The sequence below is a fragment of the Podarcis erhardii genome (assembly GCF_964252035.2).
Source record: "Podarcis erhardii genome assembly, chromosome: 5".
NCBI classification, from domain to species: domain Eukaryota; kingdom Metazoa; phylum Chordata; class Lepidosauria; order Squamata; family Lacertidae; genus Podarcis; species Podarcis erhardii.
The window spans coordinates 22941489-22966829 of NC_138509.1; the positions used below are offsets into that span (position 1 = coordinate 22941489).

The following is a 25341-nucleotide window of genomic DNA, read 5'->3' on the forward strand; positions in this document are numbered from 1 at the left end:
TGAAAATCATAAATGAACTTTTAAAAATTCTGCATTTGCTGGTTGGTTGTTTGCACATTTCTTCTCTGCCCCCCCCCCCCCGCCCTCCGTACAAAGCAACCCAGAGGCGCTTGCCCTCATCCAACATGGCGGTCCGCAGCTTCCCCTACCCGGAACGAAGATGGATGCCCCCTCCCCCCCCGCCGCATGACGCATGCTCTAGGCGTTTCCGCGGCGACGGCAGCGGCCTTTCGCCGAGACGTCGGAAGGGAAGCGTCCTAGTTTGCCCTCAGTCAAAATGGCTGAGGGAGAGGTGGAAAACAGCGCGCGTGAGCAGAGCCGCTCTTCCCAGAAGGCTTTGCGCCGGCGCCGTTTCCCGGTGTCAAACGAGGGGCGAGAGGGACGGTGGTAGGTGAGTGAGGTCGGAATTCGGCGTGGAATCGGTTTATTTTGGCGGGCGGCGGGCAGCGCTTCCCCCTGTCACCGTTCTTTGCTCCGGGAGGGGTTTCTGTTCACAGGTAGGAGAGGGACGGGTGGGAATAGTCCCCGTGTGAGGAAGCGAAGATGCACGCAGATATTAGATGCGTATACGCAGATATTAGCTCAGTGGCACTTAGGTTAGGCTCGCCATATTCCAAAAAGTAAAATTCCACCAATTGTGGAGGGTTTTGTTTGTTTGTTTTAGAAACCCACCAAGATTGTCGAGCTTATTTTTTAGAAACCGCCCAAATTGTGAAGCTTTATTTTAGGAAACGCACCAGAATTGTCGAGCTTTATTTTGGAAAACCAACAAAATTGTCGAGCATTCTTTTTTTAGGACTCCACCAAGATTGTGGAGAATTTTATTTTTTTTTTCATTTTTTAAGGAAACCCCACCAAGATTATGGAGCTTTTTTTTTTTTTTTAAAGAAACCTCCAAAATTGTGAAGCTTTATTTTGGGAAACTCACCAGAATTGTCGAGCTTTATTTTGGAAAACCAACAAAATTGTCGAGCATTCTTTTTTTAGGACTCCACCAAGATTGTGGAGAATTTTATTTTATTTTTCATTTTTTTTAAGAAACCTCCAAAATTGTGAAGCTGTATTTTGGGAAACTCACCAGAATTGTCGAGCTTTATTTTGGAAAACCAACAAAATTGTGGAGCATTTTTTTATTAGAAACCACCCAAACGGTGGCACTTCTTTTAGGAAAACCAACAAAATTGGGGAGTTTTGGGGGGGAACAAACCCAAATTGTTAAGCTTTTTTGGGGGGCGGAATTTCCCATCAGTTGCCTTATAGCCAGGTTTTCAATGACATTTTGCTACTTTGGCAAAATTCCCCCCCCCCCCATGCCATTTTTTTGCACTCCAAAACCAGGACATGTCAGGAATTTTCCTGACGCAGGGCAAGCCTAGCCTAAGTTATGGGAGCAACAACAGAATGCCAAGGCGCTCTTTTTTTAACAATAATAATACAAAGCTGAAAATGAATGAACTGCAGCTAAAATATTTTGTTCATTTTTCACTTGGTCTAGTCCTTCCCCTGTCCATCCCTCTAATATTCTTAAGAGGGTCACTTCTCTAGTCTTCAGAGAGTAGCTGGAACTGGAGAGGCAGAAAAAGGTCATCCTTTTCTCCGACTTTGCAGTTTTAATCTGAAATCTTAGGCGCAGTACTGCGCCCAAAGCTCATAAACTGCTTGCGCTAATGAAATTCCCTATCACAAAATGTGCCTAGTACAGTGGGAGTTTCGAACACTGCTCCAAGCCCACGTAGGATAGCAACTAAAAGAATAAAAGTGACTGGTTCTGCTAAGAAATTGCCCGTTCTTGCTGATCCTTTGCATTTGGTACATTCAGCGACTATCATTGATCTGTGGGGATACCACAGAAATAATGTTATTTTGGTTGAAAGTTGCAGCATCAATCTCTATTCCTCTATTTTGAGGATTACAAGGCTTGGTGGACGTCCTTGTATGCATGCATGTCTTTCTCCTTATTACATCATGCAGCCTTGACTCAGCATTTACTTGATGTTAGATAATGGGCTTGGTGACAGACATGGTTACTGTGTTCCCTTCATCTGTTGCTGCTCCCTCTTGTTTTTAGAAGGTCTTAACTAGGGCTGCCGTATTTCAAAAAGTAAAAACCAGGACATCCTAAAAGTTTCCTTTTTTAAAAAGGAAACCACCAAAATTGTTGAACAACAAAAGTTGTTGACAAACCTAGAGTTGCCATATCTCCAAAAGTGAAACTCAGGACAGAGTTATTGAGTTTGTTTTTGTTTTTGAAGGGAACTAACAACTATCAGCTTTTTTTGTAAGAGTTACAAGAGGTTTTTGGGTTTTGGAGCTTTTTTAAAGCATTTTCAGCACAATTTTGCTGGTTTTCCAGGACATTTGCCCGATTTCCAAAAAATAATCCAGGATGACATTTTCGGAAGCAAATTCTAAGACGTATGGCAGCCCTATCTTAACAAAGTTTCTGTGATATATTTCTTATACGTACATGAGCCTTTCAAAAAGTGTATCTACACTGCAGTCCTGTGTATTACTACTCAGAAGTAAATATAGTTTGTAAGCAAAATGAGGCTTTTCTGCTCAGTACTGACTGCCAGAGGCTCAGATGTATAATAGATTTGAAACCCACTGAACAGTTTCTCATAGCAAATACAGACTATGGTATTGTTCACTTACGAGTGCACCATGAAAATGCATATTACTACCCCTCCTTCCTCCGTACCTAGTTCCTTAGAAATTATTTTATGGGTCTTATTCACAGACGGACTTATTTTATCTAACTTGTGGTTGCTAAACAGCCACAACTTTTCCCATTTCTTTTCCTTTCTCTTCATAAGATTTGTTTTTTTTTTAAAAAAATCTGCTAAATTCTAAAAATCCTAGGTAAGGAGAGAATTATCATTTGTCTGATTTTTTCTGATTTCTCCAGTTTAAGGCTAAACTAGCATCCCAGCTTGTGACTTCAGCTGTTCCCCGGGTAGTTTTTTGTTTGTTTATGGTGAAAGTTAAATATTTCTTTAATTTTTGTGGCTTAGCCTCAAAGGATCAGTAGCAACCATGTAACAGGTTTAAAGTGGATGGGAAGTATTAGTGACACAGCTCTGCAATCCTTGCCACTTTTATTTGGCTGTCATTTAAATTACAGCCTCTTAAACAGCTTACTGGGTTGGTGTGTGTTTTGCCCGGGACGCAAAACGTCTTTACTTGCTTGAAGCTTTTGGAAAAGTTCAGAACTGTATTCACCACGTTCCAACAAACCCTTTTGGTTCTTGTATTCTACTGACCCTGTTCTGTTTCCAGGGATCAGCCAGACTTGCAAGTCTGTCTACAGTGGTACCTCGAATTACAGACGCTTCAGGTTACAGACTCAGGGGCAAAGCGAGGGTCATATTTACTCCAGTTTGCCTAGTTTCTCTTTTCTTCTTTCTGCCTTTCCACCCCCTTTCCCTTGGAAAGTCTGGGTGAAAAGAAAGTAGTCTTGCCTCTGCTTAGCTTAAACTAGGAATAACAAAATAAAGTCTTTCCTTTATTCCTTGTAGATGAGAGATGTAGAAGCTGTGGCCCTCTGTTATAGGACCACAACCCCCCCCCATCATACCCAATGAGAATCCCAAATCTGGAGGGCCAAAGAGTTGCTTATCCCTCTCCTAAATGTGCATTTCCACTTTAAAATTTCACAGCAGCTAATGTAACTGAAACTTAGCTTGCACTATTCTGAGGGCAGATTATCAGGCTGTGGAATCCCTAAGAGATGGTGGCATCACAATGGTTTGAATTCTACTCTGCTGCTGGGATCCTCTCCCTTTCCGGCTCTCCATAAAAACACAGCAAACAGAACTGCAAGGAGGAGAAGCTCAGCTGTTGGGGATAATGTCATCAGCAGCTGGACATGACCAGGGTGGCAAATGAAACCTTTTGGGAAAGCTCCCCTTGCCTTGAAGTCGCCGTCTTCCAGCTCCTGCCTTGCAGCGACAACTTCCAGAGAAACATTGTAGTATACCTTTTTAAAACGTTGCCATTTTAAAGACTGCAAAGGAAGAGAGAGGATAATCTCTTTTGAAGCCTCTTTTCCCAGCAACTGAGTTGAACACACTCAAAAGTGGCAGAGTAAACTTTATTTTTTTCACACACAAAAACAAAACAAAAAGCTGCTACTACTCAAGGAAGTCTGCTGTCCTAATTTAATTTTGAGTACTATTTTTTATCGAAGTTTGATTATTTTCATTCATAAAGGGGGATGGGCTGTAGCACATTGTTTGTGTCCATGCTTTATATTTTGAAGGTTCCCAGTTCATGTATGTCTTGATGCAGGTTGCGCTGTGGTCTAAACCACAGAGCTTCTTGGGCTTGCCAATCAGAGGGTTGGCCGTTCGAATACCTGCGACAGGGTGAGCTCCCATTGCTCGGTCCCAGCTCCTGCCAACCTAGCAGTTTGAAAGCACACCAGTCAAGTAGATAAATAGGTACAGCTGTGGTGGGAAGGTAAACAGTGTTTCCTTGCCCTCTAGTTTCTGTCACAGTGTTCCGTGTGCCAGAAGCAGTTTAGTCCTGGCCACATGACCTGGAAAGCTGTCCAAACGCCAGCTCCCTCGGCCTGAAAGCGAGATAAACACCGCAACCCCATAGTCTCCTTTGACTGGACTTAACCATCCAGGGGTCCTTTACCTTTACCTTACCTATGTCTTGAATCCTTGGGATCTCCAGGTAAAAATGTGCTGGACCTTGAAGAGCTGCTTCCAGCCAGAGTAGACACTGTTGGGTTCAACAGTTAAGTGGAGAGATGATTTGAAGCAGCTTCCTATATCCACTTTTTTTTATATACAGTAGTGATGTTAGCAATTATTATTATTTGGCTCCATGCTGTGCTTTGCAGTGCAGTTGCTGTTATGTAACTCTCTTACATGTTGTTGTTACAGGTAAAATTTTGCCATTGACGACCACAGCCATGTTGGCAGCAAGGTTAGTGTGCCTTCGGGCTCTCCCTTGCCTACGGCCTGCACACCTTCAGGCTTCACCTGCACTGAGAAATTCTTCTCTAAAGACACAGCATTGGCTCTTGCAGCCTTCTAAGGTAGGTGTGTCTTTGGAATCTTATACTAGTTTTAAGATTTCTCTTTTAAAAACAGTTTATGTGCAAGTTAATACATTCAGTACATGAATGCCTATTTTTTGCTTCTTAAAACCATACGGATCTGCTCCAAGATCTTAATCCTTGGAAGCCTTTCATGTGAACAGAAAACCATAACTTTCTTTTACGTTTGGACAGTTTCTGTTTTATAGCTCTAGCCCTGCAGAGTATGGGCAAAGGCAGCACAACTTGACATGTTCGTGCAACTACATCAAAGCCAGCCCAAAATCTGCCCTGTCTTTGCATGCACGCACACCCCACAACTATCTTCATGGGCCCCACTTCTTAGTGGTATGCTCCAATGTGGAATTTATTTACTTACTTTAATAGATTCCTGCCTGCCGTTTACTTTAAGGTCCCAGCACGAGTTACTACAATAAAGTATACAATTATATAAAACAAAATGGTTGTAAACATAAAAGAGGAATCGTGTAACAACAGCACCATGAGAAACAGACCCAGAATTAAATACAAAGCAAACATTTAGCAATTCCACATATAAAAACAGCTTTAAATAGTTACAGTACAGATGCAGAGTGCGAGAAAAGCTTGTTGAAAGAGAGTGGTCTTCTGTAGATGCTGAAGGGACAGCAGAGGTGGTGCTGGTCTGATATTCTGATTGGTACCCTGTAAAATAGAGCTGTCAATAAGATTGTATCTACAGAGCATCCTCTCCTGCAGATCACAGTGATGGAGCAGGTATAGGATTTTATGTGCCAGTACCAACATATTAAACGTAGCATGTTAGCTCACTTTCAGCCAGTGCAATTCTTTCAGCAGTAGTGTAACATTATCTGCCCCAGTGAGTAGTTGTGCTCCTGCATTTTGCACTAACTTCCAACTTCAAGGGTGGCCTCACATGGAGCCCGTTGCAGTAATGCATTCTGGAGGTTATCAACAATGGTGACAATAGTGGTCAGACTATCCCAGTCCAGAAACAGACAAATCTGTCTTACCAGCTGAAGCTGATAAAAGACATTCCTAGCCATGAGGTCATATGGATTCTTACAGAATACAGGAGCATCCCTCATACCAGGTGCATGCTCCTTCAAGGGGAATACAATCCTGTCCCAAGCAGTCAGTGCCCGCCCACCCACAAGGCCTCTTGTCTTGCTGGATTCATAGTTTGTTGGTCCTCTTTTAGCCCATTATGGGGTCCATGCCCCTATTCACGGTTTGAACGGCCTCTCCTGATACATACGTTATGCATGTGAATGACCCAGTCGAGTATGTTTGGCCTGTCACATTGATATTTCTCCAAACTGGGAGATGATTGTGTGATGCATGGTTAGACTCCAGCTATCTTTCCCCATTGTTCAACTCCCCCTAATTTGATCTTCGTTGTGCAGTATGCTGTTTCTCCAGATTAACTGGAGGCATATTTATCATCCGTTCCCTTGACAGCAATCTAGAGTCTTTCTTTCTTTCCTTACCTTTTGTTCTAACAGGGATATGCCTCCAAAGCCAGGTTTGGTGTACGCAAGGGGAGAACTGGTCAAGAAATTAAGGAAGCAGCTTTTGAACCCTCAATGGAGAAAGTGTTAAAAGGTACCTGTATATCTCTCTCAGATTTCACTTACCGTGGTTGACAGAGGAGAGGCAAAGCAACACTCGAAAGTAGTGTGGAGGCAAATCAATGACTTTCTGTATTTTTACTTTTCGGCTTTAATTTTTAAAAGTTTTAAAAAGAGCCATGATACAGATAAAGCATATAAAAGCACAATTGCCAATTTTTAAATTGATTTATTTCAAAACTGATATAATCAATATCTCTTAAACTTGATTCGTCATCCTCTAGCAAACTGTTTTATTTGTTGCATTTACATAGGGTGATATCTAGCTAAGGTCCCAGTTACACTATACATTTAAAGCAGTATCATATCATTTTAAGCAGTTATGGCTTCCCCCAAAGAATGCTGGAAACTGTTGTTTGTTAAGTGTGCTGACAGTTGTTAAGAGATCCCTATTCCCCTCACACAGCTATAGTTTCCAGGTTAAACCTCTCTGGAAACTGTAGCTCTGTGAGGGGATTAAGGGTCTTCTAACAACTCTTAGCAACTGTAACGAACTACAGTTCCCATGATTCTTTGGGAGAAGCCATGACTGCTTAAAGTGACATGATACTGCTTTAAATGGGGCCCGTCACACAGTGTCAGTGGATTTAAGTCTGAGTGCAACATGGTTGGATATCACTCATAGTAACTTTGTGCCAATAAACTACTGACAGTTTATGTTACAATAAAAAAAAAAAATGAAAACAATAAGATGGCAGAAGAAGTGATCTCCACAACCTCTTCCTCTCTCCATCCATTCAGGACACAAGTCTTTTAAGTAGCCCCAGGCAAAATTGGAGAGGGACTGTCCTAAGATTGGCTTATAGACTGCCTGCTTTGTACAATAGAAAAAAAGACTCCAGGCAAGCATTATAGATAACACACATAGCATATGTATGATTGAGAGCTTTCTGATGGATTTGGGGACTTGTAAGCACAGGGACTCTGTGCCAGGTTCCTGAATACAACATCCTGCCTCTCAGCAGGATTCATCCATTGATCCCTCTGGGAGATCATGTACTCCAGTTTTATGTCCTATAGCTACCTGAGCTCTGCAGTACATTCATTTCTTAAACCACGAATATATAAATATAATTTCGCCAGCTAAACCACATTTATTTTATATTGCATGGCAAAACACTGTTTTGGACATTTGACTTTCAAATAAGTGATCTTGCCTAAGTCCTCACATCAGAATTCCCACCTCCTCTTGCCTCTGCCTAGATATAATTATATGAAGCAACAGACATGCAGGATGAATTATAGGTTTTGGAATACATTGCAAAGCAGTATGAGCTAATTGTCATCGTAGCCTATTAGTATGCATGGTGGTTCTGAACTGCATGGGAAACGTGGTTTAAAGCAATTCCTCTTTGTCAAAATCTCGGAACAGCCTTGTGGCTTACGGATAATTGCCATTTTATTGCAGCTCTATTAAAATGGTCCTTGGTTTCCTTATTTTTAGAAGTTTAAAGTGCAATCCAAATCTCTTTGCAAAGGACTGTTAAATTTGGGCTGTCTCACCAACCAGCCCCTGTGCAGGTGGGATCTCTGCTGGTGGCAGCCAGCAGCAAGCTCCAAAATGTGAGGTTTTGAGGACAGGAGAGGGCCAGGGCTGGGCCACCCTGGGATCTGTCAGATCCTGAGCCAGTTTCACTGCCTTTTCATGATGGCATCAGGCCCCATTGCTCAAGGTTAGCATGGCAGTCTCCTCCACCCTGACTGCTGGGCAGCTGAGCTACAGATGCAGTGATGGTTCTTGCAGCCAAGGTTTGGATTGCGCCATTAATTGTATGAAACTTTTGCCCTTCTAAACAATTGGTAGTGAACTCTGTATGCGTGGCAAAAGATTATAGGCATAAAGTAAACAAGATGCATGGCAGTTCTCTCAGTTCTGTGGCCATAAGTACGTAGTGGAGAACTAGAAACTTCAATGTTCATTCAAGAAGAATAAAAATGAAATCTTCTAAAGTTGATGTTAAAGAATCATCGCTTTGACACTGGTGATCTTTGCTTCTTCCAGTATAAATCATACCAGCCCACTCACTTATTCAGCTATTTAAGCATGTGTATTTCTTAGGAGAAAACTACTTACTTCTGAAATCATAACATTGCATTGGTGTTGCCGCAAAATGGGGAAAACGTTTTATGGGGTAAGCTTAATTATATTCTCTTTACCAGTTGATCGAATGGGGAGATGGATTGTTGCTGGAGGTGCTGCTATTGGCCTTGGGGCAGTTTGTTACTATGGATTGGGGATGTCCAACGAGATCGGAGCCATTGAAAAGGCCATGTAAGTAAAATACCCAAAATGTGTCGAGTTCTTGTGGTCACAACAAGATAGTTAAAAGCAATTTCAGTGAAATCAATCTATAGTCAGAGCTGTGGTTTTGAAAGTTCGTTCTTTCTTTTTCTGAACATGACAAAACCGTGATTAAATGTGTGGTGCCCTTCTGCTTCGAATCTCTTGATTTGTCATTAATGATTCTGCTAAAACAGTGACCGAAAAGATACAGTGACCGAAAAGATACAGAAGTCGGCTGGGCTGAAGGGAATTTGGATGAGGCAGAAAGGTTTCTCCACCCAGCGCTGCCTAGCTTTACCAGTCAGGATGTTTCAGGGGCAGAGTTCAGCCAGCAAAGGAGCCAAGCAGTCCTGATCTGGCTGGCTTCTGCCATGTGATGGCAGCAGGCCCGCTTTGAGCCTGGAAACTGGCAGAGTTTCAGCAAGAATCGGGTTACCCAGGCTGAGCCGAAAGGAGGGGTTAGGTGGGGGCTAGGGTGGGGAGTGTTTTGCAAAAATATTTTGGTGTCAGCAGTGGAATTTCCCCACAGCAACTTTTTAGGGGTTGGTTGAAAAACGTTCAATCCATAGGGTGAACACTGACAGGTTTGGATTATCTATGTGACCATTGTAAGAAAGAAGAAGAAGAAGAGTTTGGATTTGATATCCCGCTTTATCGCTACCCAAAGGAGTCTCAAAGCGGCTAACATTCTCCTTTCCCTTCCTCCCCCACAACAAACACTTTGTGAGGTGAGTGGGGCTAAGAGACTTCAGAGAAGTGTGACCTAGCAGCTGCATGTGGAGGAGCGGAGACGCGTACCCGGTTCACCAGATTACGAGACTACTCCTCTTAACCACTGCACAAACGTAGCTCATTTTCTTAAAAGGCCTCGTTTGTCCTCAGTGGCACCATCCCATCCATAATGTGACCCCTAAATGACTGAAATCATTTTAAAATGAAACCAAGAAAAATGGTGCTGAAATAGCAGTGGAGCAGGGAACCGGTGTTCTGTGGGAAGCAGATTGGGTATAGTAGGGGCAGAAGAAGCCATGTTTTTCCTGCTATGTGGATACATTTACATAGCATCTTCTCCAGCCCACCCTAGATGCGAGTCGTTCATATTCCGTTGGCCTATGTATTTCCCCTCTATTCTGTGTTTAGGATGCAAGGAGGAAGTGTGATATGTGAAACTTCTGTGCTTTTCTGATCGCTATTGGTCTTTTAAATAAATCATAACTGTAGCCATTGAAATTTTGGGTTTTGAAGTCAGAAATACAATTGACTAGAAATTATGGGGAGAAATGGTTACAGCAAAAGAGAAAATGGTTCTATTAAAGAGAATTTTCTTGCCTTAATCTACCCCCATTCCAACCCCATTTTGGTTCTGGCATGTTGCTATAAAAAAAAATGAGAGAGAAAAATCGGAGGACCTTTTCTTCTCATAGTTGTTGTTAAAATACTTCTGTTTGTGTGCCTTTTTGAGCTAACACACAATGTAAAAGTGAACAAAAATTAATTGCCCAATGGGCGAATGATAAAAAATCAGCTGAGGGATCCAAAACTACTCTGTGGCTAAAGACATGTGGTTGCAGGGAAATGTGGTCTCAGATTCCACACAATGTATTTTTTCTGTTCCCTTAATAACTAACATGATTTCCACAACACATGCTATATTAGGGGAGCAAAGGGAGTGTCACAAACCCATTACATTGAAGCCTGGATTGCAAGTATTGAAACAGTTTTTCTTCCGTCAGAGTGCAGTCTTGCTGCTTGCTGTATTCTTACCCCCGTAACATATTCATATAACTTAAATATATTCTGTTTGTTTCCAGTATCTGGCCGCAGTATGTGAAAGACAGAATCCGTTCCACCTACATGTATTTTGCAGGAAGTGTTGGTTTGACAGCATTGTCTGCTGTTTTAGTTAGCAGATCTCCAGCCCTCATGGGTCTCATGATGAGGGGATCTTGGCTGGTAAGTTCGGGGGGGGGGGTGTTCTCTATCTAACATCGGTTAGAATGCATCTCTCAAAAGAATTCTTCAACCTCCCGTTGACTGAGTTAAATTTTCTCATAACCTGTAGGGGCTCTCTAAATCGCAAGTGATGAAAAGACCAATAGGTAGGCAGGATTCAATAAAATATCCCATGGTTTTGACCCTATTTGAGTGGTGCTGCTTCTCATAGAGAACCCAGGGAGCTGTAGCATAGGCGTGCTCAGTTAGTCTCCCGCTTGCCAAATGAAAAACGTCAAAAGATTACATGTTGTTTCATGTGTGAGAGACTGATTCTGGAGTGAAGCACTTATGGCCAGGTTTGCACAGAGCCGGGATTAACACAATCCCTCTCACGCTGCTTAGTTAACAGTTAAAAAAGGTGGGTTTCAGTATTGATGCTGAAGTCTGTCCACACAGTGAGGGACAAGTATTGCATGTTCTTTTGGGGGGGGGGCAGGCGTGTTCTTCCAGAAACAAGGAGATCTTATTCCTTGTTGGAATATAATTGATTTTGCCAGGGATGGCACTTGGTCGGCAGCAGATCTGTGCTTGCTATAGGTTAATCGCCTATTAACACAGCCCCTTCAAAGCTTATCTTCCTAATTTCTTTAACAGTGTGGTTGGAAATAGACGGGGAGAAACAAGGGACCTAGTTCTACCACATGGCAGTAAATGGAAGAGTTTGCAGTCACATGCTGGCATTATGCTGCAATCCCAACCCCAGTTAGATGGGGATATGCTCCACTGAATTCTCTGGGATTTATTTTGGAATAGAGATGGATGGGACTGCAACCAACATAAGCCTCAAATCTCACTTTTAAAAACACCCAGTATCTGCCATCTTGCCAAAAAAACAACCTGAAGATCCATTGTGCCCACTAGAGGGAGCCACCGCTAATTTAGTCAAATATTGCCTTTGCGTGGAAGGTTTCGGCAAGATAATGTGTGACTGAAACACACTGGCTAGGAAGCAAATGCATTGCACAAGTATAGCCATTGCCAAAGCAGAATTGGACGAAGCTGCCTGATTAGGACCTTTGTGACACGAGTATATTTTCCTGCCATGTTATCTGGGGAAAGACCCCGAGTGAATATTGCCGTATCATAAGTGAACCTTAGTCAGCTGTAAAATGCTTAGTAAAAAAAACAAAAACAAACCCAAAACTATAAAACAATTTGCTAGTAATAACAACAATCTTTTACAGGCAATTGGTGCGACATTTGCTGCAATGATCGGTGCTGGAATGCTGGTTAGATCAATAGATTATGAACAGAGCCCTGTCCCTAAACATCTGGCTTGGATGCTGCACGCAGGTAGGTGGTTTCTGATTTTCCTAAACAATTATTGTTGTTGCTGTTGTTGACCTCAAATGTAAGTTGCATTGAGAATTCCCCTGATCAGCTCCCTGATTTATTTATTGATTCACTCACTGAAGGATGGATAATTCTCACTTTCAGTCAAAAACATACTTGACAATCCAGCTGATTTGCTGTGGAGCTGTAGAATAGTGCTGCGGGGTGGGTTAAAATACATTTAGATGGAGGCAATAAAGGTTTATTATTGTTGTTGTTGTTAGAATGTATATACTGCCCTATACCAGAAACACTGGCCTTAAAGACACATGCCATCTAGTGTGAAGATATTTAAACATGCAGTGACCAGGTTCCAAACACCATCCATGCAGTTCCACATCCATATGTGGCAATCTTGGCTTCTCCTGGTGTCATTTCTTTCTGCCCCCCCCCCAAACAAAGCCCTCAGCTCCAAAGGTTGGATCCCTCAAGAATAGCACCCCTAGAAGGGCAAGGGATAACTTGCTAGAAGCTGGACAGTCTTTATGCATACATGGAAGTGGGTTTTAAATATATATATATATATATTAAGGAATTTTTGTATTACAAAACATATGTACCTTTCACAGTCTGTCTCTTCTCTCCACTATTAATTCATAGAGTCTTATTCTCAGTTCATTTACATTTAGGGAGAGACACTTTTGTCATAGACATCTTGCAGTCCGGGGGGGGGGGTGTCAGATGGGATCCAGAGCTTCTATGCACAAAACGCTCCCATGCATTTTGAGGAAACACTTCCATTTAAACTTCCAAATTGCACACGAGTGTTTTGTGCAGCTCTGGATCCCATCTGATAAAATAAAACGCTTAAAATCTGCTCCCTTCTCCAAATCTCGGGCACAAACTTGCTGGGGACTTTAAAACAAACCACTGTCTGGGATACAGGAATGATGCCGGCTTACCTTTGCAGTGTTGTGACGGTTGCTGAGATAATGTGAAGTGCTTTGAGACTTCGTCGCAGCCTTCTAAGTAACCTCACAAAACTTAAAAGCCTGCAGAGAAGCTAGTAGCCTTTGTTTCCTTCCTGGCAAGGGAAAAGAGGAAGCCGCTTGCTCCAAGCCCAGTGCAGGAATGGAAGCTACTACCTTTCAGTAGGCAGGAAACTGAGATCTGAACGCTAGAAGCTGAAATCTGAAAGATAGGGGCTAAATGGTTTTGGTTTTTTGATGCCTTCTGCCAATAGGAATGGTGAAGGATGAACAGAGCAGTCGATCGTCCCTCCTCTGCCCTGCTGCGTTTCCATGCTAGTTGAGGAAGTTTGTTCTTCCATAGCTAGCACAGAACAAAACAAGCTGGCAGAGCAGTGATGAAGTGTGGAGTCCCTCTCCACTCATCTGTATGGAATTCCTGGTCATCCTTGGCTACCAGATGTGTTGTTATATATCAGTCTATTAAATAATACAGAAATTAAAGCAAGGTTTTTTCTTTTCTTTTTTTAGTCAGCTGTTGGGGTTATTTCATGCCTCTTTGAAAGCACAGAGGGTTTTAGGGTGGTGTTGCATGTTAGCGAATTTAAATCTTCACAGCTTTCGCGTCAGGATTGTTCCCTGTAGTTTCATACTGTTCAGTTCTACAGAATTTTCATGGCATCTAGCATAGACTTGGGTTGTTGTTGAACTCCAATCTGAGGAAGCCTGGGGTGATTTAAAATATTGGCACTTGAGGCCAACATTGCAGCAGGGTCAAAATGTGATTGCCTCATCACCAGTCGGTAGTTAACTAGGTTTGCCATATTTCAAAAAGTAAAAAACCACCCTGAAAGTTGTTGAGCTTGTTTTAGGGAGACCCCAAATTTTTGAGCTGTTTTTAGGGAAAACCTGAAAGCATTTTTCAACCGCGATTTTTCGATTGACGTCTTAAGATGGCTTTGGCATCCAATTAATGTCCAGGAAAATCCGGACATATGGCAACCCTAAGTTAACTTGCTTCATACGTATTCCCATTTATCTAACTTGTATCCCAAACCTACAACACTGATTTGTTTCTAGGGCAGCTGACAGTGTAGTAAAACACAAAAAGTTCGAACTAAAACAGCAACAGGCAATTTAAATAGATGGCAAGTCTAAGCTCCTCTAAGTTTGGTTTCTGTTCGCAGTCCTTAAAAGCCTTGATGTGCCATGTATGCAGTTGAGTAACTGAATTAATATTGGTGCCTCTTTCTTCCCTCAGGTGTCATGGGTGCCGTTGTGGCTCCTCTTACTCTACTGGGTGGCCCCCTGCTCATTCGAGCTGCTTGGTACACAGCAGGAATCGTTGGTGGTCTCTCAACTGTGGCTATGTGCGCACCGAGTGAGAAGTTTCTGAACATGGGAGCACCACTGGGAGTGGGCTTTGGCCTGGTGCTTGCTTCTTCCCTTGGTCAGTGGATGATGTTGGGTGTAGAGTGTGACTGAGCTGCCTAGAATCAAGCTTGCTTTATGCATTCCTTCTGTTCCTTAACAAATGTGTTCCGAAAATTTGTGTTATGTACATTTCTGCTGGTTGGCCATCTATGTTTCTTGGCATATTAAAAATGTTTTGTTTGAAATTAGACGTACTCAGGTTTGTATGTCGCTCTGGCTCTCCCTCCCGCCCCCCAGTGAACTTGTAAAGAGCAAATATCGGACATCTAAAGTTAGAAAAAGGGAGGCTGATTATAAGTAACATGTCCTCAGTGATTTCATGGTCAATATCTTATTTAGATAATGCTTTCCATTCAGTGGTGCATTTTGCATATGAAAGCACTGTTTGCATGTGGCATAACTGTGTGTCCCCCCCAAAATGCATACTTGGTTCTTGGTAGCCTTTGTGTATATCTTCCAGGATCGATGTTCTTTCCTCCTACGACTGCTTTTGGTGCCGGCCTCTATTCAGTCGCTGTTTATGGTGGCTTGATACTTTTCAGCATGTTCCTGCTCTATGACACCCAGAAAGTCGTACACCGTGCAGAAACTCAACCGCTGTATGGCGTAGGGATGCAAAAGTATGACCCCATCAACATGTAAGTCCTTCCTCTTGATAAACGTGATGCAAATTCATGAAACATTTAGAGAATCCTAGTCTTCTGGAATACAAGCAAACTGTGTGCATGCTATGTTTAGGTCTGCCTAAAAGTCTATAGACCTTTTAATAAAGGGTGCCTTGTCATTCTTTTCAGTGATTGCTGCTTAGAAGGTTAGGAAGATGAGGAGCAGCTGCACCAAGAGGCCGGGTGCAATAGACAACCTCTGATTTTCGTTAGCTATCTCCAGTAAAAACAACCCTTTGTGTTACAGGCTTAGAAACAGCTGTTACCTAGTTTAAGGAGAGCAATTTCCAGTCGTACCTTGGAAGTCGTACGGAATCTGTTCCAGAAGTCCGTTCGACTTCCAAAATGTTTGGAAGTTTGAATTAATTTTATAATTAAATGGTTTTAGAATGTTGTATTATTTTATTGTTGTTAGCCGCCCTGAGCCCGGCTTCGGCTGGGGAGGGCGGGATATAAATAAATTTATTATTATTATTATTATTTATTATTAAACCAAAGTGCGGCTTTGTTGGAAGCCCTGTTGGACGTTTGGGTTCCAAAACACCTGAGTACCAAGGCGTTTGGGATCCAAGGTACGACTGTACTGGTGACAGCAAGGAGTATATACAATAGGATGACTGGGGAGGAAGCCATTTGTGGATAGTATTCACTAATATTTGTTTGTATACGCTAGTAAGGTCCGTGAACTTAGTTTGTGGTGTTTTTGTCTCAAAACCACGAATGGACTTCAGTTTGAACACCAGGGTGCTGTGCCAAATCATTTGCATCATTCTTTTTTCCTTGCTAGAGGACAAGGAAAGTTTGTTTAACCTAATGGCTGTTTCTCTTGTCTTTCAGGTGTATGGGTATATACATGGATACTCTAAACATCTTCATCAGAGTCGCCACCATGCTTGCTACCGGCAGTGGCAACAGGAGAAAATAAACCGCAACTTCCTTCCTCAGGCCGAACTGATAGCTCACCAAAAACTTTGGCTTGTCTGATTAGCACATTATATCTCCTAAAACTGCCGCTGGGTTGGAGGCAGCTTTCATGTAGCAGTCAGATATTCCTAGCACTTCCACGTGACCTTTTAAGGTGTTTTCGGAGTAATGTGATTTGGATCTTAACACGAGTGGAAAGTAAATTGCTGCATGCCATTAAATCATTTCTCCCTGATTTGGGGGGGTTTGGAAATGTGTAAGAAGTTTATTTTAAAATATATAGATTTGTAGCCGGTGTAAGTTTAATTTCCTCCTCTTAAAAGGTGAAGTTGTGGTCTTAACTCCGTATATAGGAGCAGACCCAAAGGGCGCTGCATTTAAACCAAAATTAACGTCAAAGGGAGCTGTATTTGGAAGTTATTTGCAACAGATTGTGCTCCGCAGCATACTCTTCGGTGGTAACTGAATGTAACATACTCCGGACTGATAACAGAAATGGCTAATAAAATAAAATCTCTAAAAGGATATTTGTTAGGATCCTCTTTGCTTTCCCTAGCAGACAATTGGGGAACTTACCATCAGACTATATTGTATTTGTACTACTGTCACACAAATGCCATCAGCAGAGTGTTGCTTCTCTTTGAAGAGATTGTGGAAGCAATGCTGAAGTGTAGGTTAACTCAAGAGTTGCTTTTCGCTATCGCTAACAGCAAGGGTAAAGGAATCAATTTGAGCATTTCTGACCTGCATTTTCCTTCAAAGTCAAACTGGGACACAATTTTAACTTTGAAGCCCGCATCCCTCTCTTCCGGGCTCAAAACGTTGCCTATCAACTGGCAGTTTCTTTTGGTATTTATCTAAGGACATGTGGCCTCCTTTACAGAACACTGATTTCTAAAATATGTAATTCAAGTGTCACACTTCTGAAAATAATATTTTTTTAAAGCTGGGAAAGCAGATGTATGTGAATTCATTCATCAGACGGAACAGAAGTTATTTTGGAAATTGCTGGACCTCTTTGTTACCGTAGTACTTGTCTGTTATTTTTAAGTATTGTGGCACAGCAATTCAGTAACTTTATTTTCCATCCGCTTTTGCCATTTGTGCTTGTACCAGCTTCTGAAACAATAAAGTCTTAGCTGAGAAATTTATTGGTCTTGTTTTCTGTAAGGTGCTACAGAGATACTTTACTTAAAACTGTGCTTTAAAAAACGCTTTTCATATACTTGAAGGCACTTGAGCAGTTTTCATTTTCCTTCTGAATTTACCCTTTTTAGGGGAAATCTCACAAAATTGAGTGTTTACAGGTCGTACTCTGTTTAGTAATCTGCCAGCTCCATAGAGCTCTCCTTTCCCTTCACCAGGCATCCATATTTGGGGCTTTTTTTTTGTTTCCTTGTGTTTTACACCTATAGCCTCAGAGGCTTCTGGATGTTGTTTGGGGGTGGGGAGCCTTGGGAAGTGGCTAAAACCATCGGAAGGGGTTTTCCTTGAGAGGAGACATGTTTTTGGAGATGGGTCTTTCTGCAGACCCATCAGAGTCTGGGGACCCTGGGCACTTGTGCAAGGTATATGCCCTGAATCCAGCAGCAGCGACTCCCTCACCTGCCCAGGTGTAGGGAACCTGAAAAGTTTGCTCCAGCGCTCCCAGAGGTTCTGGATGGAATCTACACACATATAAAAAATGATGTGAAAATGCTTTATGTTAACATTTCGAAAAATAAATTGAAATTGCCATAGCTCACTGTCGCCGTCTAGTGTCACGTTTATATATTGCACCTTACAACAAACTTAAAATGTTTCATCTGCAGCTGTATAGCTGAGTCCCTGGTACACTGGGAAAAGAGGGGAGGGGGCTGGCTCATGCCTACACCTCACAGGATGCCACCATTTTGTTCTTGAAGAGCTGGCCTATCTGGGACAGGCTCTTGGCTACCTGCAGCCTTACATCCGATTCACCTGAAAGTGGTGCCTGATAGGCCAAACCGATGCCAGATAGGCCATGTTTCCAGGTACGCCAAAATATGAGCCCTCGGCGCCCTGACCTGCATGTCACGGTTTTCGCCAAAATTCTGCTGTCGTCCGATTCACTCGAAAACGGCACCAAACACCTGCAAATGTTCCCTGCAACCTTTGGCATTGTGAATGCCATGTTTCACAGTAGGCCATAAAATGAGCACCCAGCGATCTAACCTGCGTACCGACGTCTGATTCACTTGCAAACTGTGCCAAACACCTGCAAATGGCCGTCTGCAGCGTTTGGCGGTGCAAACATCGTGTTTCCTAGTAGGCCGTAGCCAATTTGCAGATGTTTGGTGCCATTTTCGAATGAATCGGACAATGTTGGATTTTTGGTGAAAACCCACTGGTCAGAGCACCAATGGCTCATTTTTTGGCCTACATGGGAAATGTGGCATATGCACCGCCAAATGCTGCAGTGGCCAATCTGCAGGTGTTTGGCGCCGTTTTTGAGTGAATCGGTGCAAATGCTGCATTTCCTGGTACGCCCCAAAATGAGCCCTTAGTGCCCTGACACAGTTTTTGCCAAAATTCCGATGTCCGGTTCACTCGAAAACAGCACAAAACACCTGCAAATTGCCCCCTGCAGAGTTTGGTGCTGCATACGCCATATTTCCACGTAGGCCAAAAAAAGAGCCATCAGATTAGTTTTCAGAAATCGGGCAAATGTCCCGTAAAACCAGTCACGGGGGTTAAATAGTGCCGAAAATGCCTTTTAAAAACCCTCCAAAAATTTCTTGTAGCTTTAATGTCTGTGGTGCATTTGAGTGTTCCACAGGGGAAAACGAAAGCTTTGACCCCCAGTGCCTTGAAACCATTGATAATTTGTGAATCATAGGCATCTAACATTGGCTGTGCTCCTTTGAGCAAAGAAAGGTGCGCTACTGTCACACCTTATTTTGAACTTCATTGTTTTTTAAAAGCACTCATTATGTGTGGCCTTCTGGACTTTGACACCATCCTGATGAGACTGCACGCCTTCAGCCCGGGAGGTGCTTTACGAAAGTATTTGCAAAGGTTCATATCCTTCTGTTAATTATAAACTCCAACATTATAGTGCTGTGTTAGAATTTTATTATTTACAGTTCATAATGCTCTAATCCTGGAATGCCACAGTGTCATAAATTAACCTACTATGTACTTGTGCTGGGGGGGGGGGATCATATGAAAACAGATGTATTGAAATATGGGTAATATTATTTCTGTAAGGAGTGACAGATTTGGGGGAGATGTTAAGACCGTATATATATTTTTTTGTTGGTTTAATAAATTAATATATTATGTTCATTTCCCTCCCCCCGTCACCTGTTGTACTATTCTATAATGCACAGTAAAAATTCTGATTAAATACCTTATTGGCCCAAATATAAGCTGCACCTCTTTTCCAAATTCACAGCCTTACAAAAATTGACTTTTACTATATCGCTGCTGAAACATATGGTATAGCGGAAACCCCCCCCCCCCAAAAAAAAAGGTTTTATTGCCGATTTGCAAGCTTGAGACTGTTCATTTGCCATTTACCGGTGTGAGTGCCTGCAGAATTGTAGCAACTTAATATAGTTTTGTGATTTTAGCGATTGTACGGTAACTTCTGCGGCCTTGCAAGATCAAAGGCTTAAATTTGGTTGGAGTTACAGTTCTACCAACCGCATCAATTTTTAGCCTGTAACCCAATTTTAAGGGAGAGGCTTATATTCGGGTATTGTCTTCCCCCCCTTGAATTTTAAAGGTGCGGCTTATTTGTGGGTGTGGCTTATATTTGGGCCAGTATGATAATGACAATACTCTCACTCTACCGGAGTGATCCATTGTGGGAATAGTTTCTGAGGAAAAAGCCCACCGGCATTAGATGATTGTGTGTTGCACATGCTTCAATGTACATAGGGTTGCTTGTCACCAGGGTAGATTTGACTGAAATCTAATTGATTTAAATCACTAGTCAGTAATTCTTGATATAAATCTCCCCCCCCCCGAAAGAATCATTCTTGCTGGTATAATCTTAATATTTACAACCAAATGAAGGGGCAGTGCGAGTTACAGTTCAAAATATCTGGTGGGCTGAAGTATGGCTACTGCTATGGAATAAATGGACAAGTCCCCAGACACCAAGTTACACATCTCAGACCCTCCAAGTGTCCCTGTTTTCCAGGGAGAGTCCTGGATTGACAGAGGCTGTCCTGGTTTCTGATGTGATCCCGGAATGTCCTGCTTCTATAATGTACATAATCAAGGATAATCAAGGATGAAAAATTGGTGAAAAACATCACTCCCTCTGTCAAGGGACAGAGATTGTGGGAATTGTAGTCCAAAACACCTGATTGGAGAAAGCAATTGTCCTCCCTGAATCCTATAAAAGTCTCCAGGCTTGTGAAACAAGTAGACCTTTTCCCCTCTCAAGGACTCCCTCTCTTTCTGCCTTCCCTGTCAGGGAAGCGGGGTTTGATTTATTACTCCCAAAATCCCCGATCTGAGCAGCGAAGCTGCTTTATGATATAGATATATATATATTGGCATACATCCAGCTCTGAGCGTGGGAGCAAGAGTTGGCTATCTGTAATCCTGAATAAACCAGTACAAAGGCCGAGGCTCCCACGGCAATCATGTTTTATCATACTGGGCCGCCCCGATAAATAAACGTTGCATCGCTGTTGGTGAACAGCAACGACTGCCTGAGTCTCTTTGGGTGTCAGTCTGCAGCCGGGTGGAACCATGAAGGTTTTGAACCTTCTCGGCTTCCTAGTCATCTTGATTCTCTGCCTCGGGACCTTTTTGGCTGAAAGTGCAGGTAAGCTATGGACTCCACAGCTGGGAACACTTGGCAGGGCTTTATTTTCACAAGGACTTATTTGCCGGGTTGCACCAAAAGTCTCTCTGACCCAGTGCTCTGTTGCCATCAGGGCAGTAGTGCCACGAGGTGGGCCGCACCAGCAAATAAGTCTTGAATTTTAAAGGTGCAGATTATTTGCGGGTGCGGCTTATAGTCGGGCCAATACGGCACTTGCTCATTTTTAGATGTCTGATTATTCGCACAGGCCTTTCAAACCTGAGATCCTTTGCCAAGCAGCTCTTACTGATGCGTTAGATGTCATAATGTGTTATTTAGTCTGAATGATATTTTATATGAAAGTGCAATTTATATTTATATTAAATATACTTATGAAATATATTTTATAATATATTCAGATTAAATAAATATTTATCTATTTTTAAATAAATGAATATCCTATGCCCAAATAGGCCATTTCAGGTTCTAGCATGGGGGACAGGGTGGAACTTATGGCAAGATTCAAATGTCTGCTCCATTATTTGTTCATGGTTGCCATAAAATGATTAGTCTGCTTGTATTTTTTGTTCCAGGTGCTTTAATTTTATATTGATTCTGTGATTGATATATGTAATTGTTAATATTAGGGGTTCACAAAATCAGTGGTATACAGACCACCAATGGTCCACGAGTTTCATTCAGGTGGTCTGTGTTTCACATTATATTCTGAATTGTACTTTTAAAAAAATTGTTATCTTGCAAGTTGCTTTGGACACAATCTTGTGGGGAAGCAGCACACCAGTGACTGAAAACAGCAAAGAGAAGTATATTGGAAAATAACTTATGGGGATTATTTTTGTATACCTCATAATAACTAGAGATGTGTGTGAAAAGAATAACCAAAACATGGGGAATGGGGGAATTGCCCTCAGACTGCCAAAGATGAAGAACTATTATTTCACCAGTGAATATTCTGAAAATTTGGTTCCCAGGGTGGGTTTTGAGCATTTAAAATACGCTGAAAACAGCTTAAGAAACTTAAAAAATAATAATTAGTTGTGTTGATGCATTTCTGATGGCAATCTGAGTAAAATCATGGAAAGCTACGCATCCTCTATTTCTCCAGGCCACACTGCTGGGCTTCTTTCTGCAGTCTTCAGGATATGAGGCTAGAATTTAACCCCTACAACACCTGTTTGTTGTTTTTGTTTTTGCTATTTCATAAATAGGAACGGCAACAACAAAATGCTGCCATGTCTCCTGACAACCTAAGAGGTTCCCTCATTTCAGAGTGCCTGCCAGCCTGCCAACCATCACCCAGTTTTCTTCTCAAGTGAAACTCATAATTCTGTGGCCTCATTTGGCTGGCTTCATGTGCCAGAGGCAACCCCTTAAAAATAAATATTTGCTGTACTTCTGTAAGACTAAGTTTGCTCGCAGAGGGAGCGATGTTTGTCACCAATCTTTCATCCTTATCTTTCTTTATGTACATTACAGATTTTCATTCTTGGCTGGTTATTCATAGTAAAACAACAACAACAAACCTATGGTTACGTGAAACGTAATAAACACACAAGACGTAACCGGCTGTACTTTTGAATAAATATATTATACTATTCATTGTATCAAATTGTAGATTTCAATGTAAGTCTTATAAATTTCAATGAAAAAAGCAGAAGACCCAGTGGATCAGTTCATTCTCTAGTCAGTTCATGCATAAGGTCCATACATGTATACAGTAAATGACTATTCCACTTGTTACAGTTACAGGGTTGTTACAGTTCCACAGAATCCTTTCACAGAGCCTAAGACAAGGATTTCCAGAATCTTAGCCTTGTTTCGTCATCCTAGGCTTCATCAGTAGAACGGGCTCATATGTAATATTACAGGATAGTGGATCTTATAGCGATCCACCCTTCATGTAGATCATTAGACTCTATGAGCAGACAGGTTCATTTGCCGAAGCTAAGCAATGTTGGTTCTATCCTCCAGGCTGAGGCCATGCAAGGCTTAACATGTCTGGCATATCCATCCTGAAGTTATCCCTTGTTGCTGCATTGTTGAATTTCTGGGCCTCTCTGTAGCAAGCAGCTCTATAGCCTGTAGGATTCATCAATAATTGCATTCCATCTCCAAAGTTCTAGAACCACTCTCTTGGAAACGGCATCATTCTTATTAGATCAAGGTGGAAGCTGCAAAGTTTTGCTGTAAGAATTTAAAATTTCTGTTCTGTTAGTCACTGTATATGATTTTAGTTATTTACTGCACCCTACCAGGATTCAGAACAAACTTGTCTGAAGTGCTGTTTGATGCTTTCACAACTTATTATCTATCTATCTCTATATTTCCCCTCAATATTTATTGGCAACATTTTTTAAATCATTCCCTAGGTCCTAAAAGTAGAAGAATTTGCTGCCACAAAATGAAGACTGCACATCACAAGAGAAGTATGGTTTTGTTAATGATGAACAAAGATATGGGTGTCCACCAGGCATTCCTTAATGCAAACTACACCAAATGCCTACTGACATAAACTAGAATGAAACTAAGGGAACTTTTTTAAAAATGTGATAATAATTTTTTTATTAATTTTCAGTTATGAGCCAATAATAGCCTCATTATAAAAATACCAATTTATAATATGATTACCAATATCAATCATTTAACCAAATTATATAATTTAGGTAAGGTGCCCCCCCCCCACGTGCTAGAATTGATGATTTGATTATTTTCTTTGTTTCTGCGTTCCAAAATCTTATTGATCTCAATTACATTCTGGTCATAATAATAATCCCTTGTATAATTGTATATGAAACTAAGGGAACTTTTTTAAGCTATTAGCACCTAGAATGGAAGCAGCAGCCACTCACAACCCACTTGTTCATGGAGCCAAGCCTCGTGCCATTTGTTGCTTCCTAACTCATAAAATTTTCAATATGGATGGCATAGGAAATACCATCCCGCGGTGGCAGCGGGGGGCCTCATTAGCTAAAGTGGTACCTCAGGTTAAGAACATTTCCAGTTTAAGAACAAAACTCCAGAACGAATTAAGTTATTAACCACTGTATCTATATATCTATAGCTATATCTGTTTCATCTATATCTATATAAAATCAGTTACTTTATGAAAAGTCATTCCCCTCAACATTTCATATCATGGGATTTAGACAAACAGGAATAGGGAAGAACAAGAAAGACTGAAAATAAGTTCTGGAAACAGGAGAAGAAAAGACTGAGGTTGCTCTGCAAGTTCCAGAAGGACTGTCATACAGAAGAGGGGAAATAATTATTCTCTGCTACACAGGGCCAGAGCTAGATTTATAGCTTTTTTAAGTTAAGGGAGGATGGCTTAAACTAGAGCATGAGGAGAAATGTCTTAACATGTATGCTAAATTCTTTCAGTTGAACATTCTTCCTCTCTTTGTCTTACAGATATTAATACCAGAAGTGCCAAGCGACACAACTGTGTGCCTTGTCAGAGACCCAGACATCCACACATACCTCTTCCTGTTGGACCACTTCCTCTCAACTGAAGTGAAAGTTTCAGAAGATTTTGGCAAACAAATTTCATAAGGGCACATGGCTTTGAGCTCTCCCTTCCCACCTTCACCCCCTCATTAAACTTTCTCCATCCATTCCCAGGGAATTCTTGAGTGACGTTGACATCTGGATTTCTAACTGGGGGTTCCAAAAACTCAGTTTCAGCAGGTTATTTGCATTCCGCAACATTGTGCATGGTTGTATCTGTTTGCAGCCCCAGAGAATTGTGGGAGTGAAGGGATGAAATTTGGGGCCCGTATGGTGGCAAGCAACCTTTTCTTGCTGCTTTCATGGGGGAGTCATAAGGGAACATAGGGATGTAGGAACATCGCATGAAGTTTGTGGTTTTTTCACACTACATGTACATGAATGAAATTTAGTGTGACATTCCAGTATATTGGCCCCAAAGCCACAATTCCTTATTGCAACAAGTAGAAGGTAAAGGGACCCCTGACCATTAGGTCCAGTCGTGGATGACTCTGAGTCCCCCAAAATAGGGGGTGTCTTATACAAGGGGGCATATTATACCTGGAAAAATACGGTAAATAAATTATTATTATTATTACCCACATTAAGTCAACTCTTTTGTGTTGGCCCAAATCATCTCCCCCCAACTGGATGATCAAGGCGTCCGGGGGCCTCAATTCTCAATTCCTGTCATTATCAGGGGCATAACGTCTTGCCACTTCATGCCCCAGTGGCCCAGCCAGTGAATCTGGGAGCCAGTTGAGAGCCCGAGCACAGCCCCCAAACCAATGGTGATGGCGTGCATCTGTGCCCAATGCACAATACTGT

The 25341-nt window shown here is 41.9% G+C and overlaps 1 protein-coding gene and 2 long non-coding RNA genes across 5 annotated transcripts; 2 read left to right on the plus strand and 1 right to left on the minus strand.

The window, feature by feature from the left end:
* The first annotated feature begins 264 nt into the window (after window positions 1–264).
* On the plus strand, window positions 265–17370 carry GHITM (growth hormone inducible transmembrane protein). Of its 3 annotated transcripts, none has more exons than XM_081861691.1 (9): window positions 265–391; window positions 4896–5050; window positions 6556–6655; window positions 8842–8953; window positions 10777–10918; window positions 12145–12253; window positions 14462–14650; window positions 15095–15272; window positions 16137–17370. In XM_081861691.1, the coding sequence occupies exons 2-9, from the start codon at window positions 4925–4927 to the stop codon at window positions 16222–16224; spliced, it is 1044 nt and encodes a 347-aa protein (XP_081717817.1). In that variant the 5' UTR covers window positions 265–391; window positions 4896–4924; the 3' UTR covers window positions 16225–17370. The 3 variants fall into 3 exon arrangements, with proteins under 3 accessions (XP_081717817.1, XP_081717819.1, XP_081717818.1); XM_081861693.1 differs by having other exon boundaries at window positions 345–400; XM_081861692.1 differs by lacking the exon at window positions 265–391 and adding an exon at window positions 3797–3970.
* LOC309341845 lies at window positions 16483–18064 on the minus strand. The gene is made up of 2 exons (XR_014156586.1): window positions 17513–18064; window positions 16483–17481 (listed from the first exon to the last, which is right to left on the minus strand). It is a non-coding gene; the product is annotated as an uncharacterized lncRNA (long non-coding RNA).
* Window positions 18065–20871: 2807 nt separating this feature from the next.
* Window positions 20872–24641, plus strand: LOC309341688. Its single transcript, XR_014156534.1, has 3 exons — window positions 20872–21027; window positions 23397–23453; window positions 24439–24641. It is a non-coding gene; the product is annotated as an uncharacterized lncRNA (long non-coding RNA).
* Window positions 24642–25341: the final 700 nt, after the last annotated feature.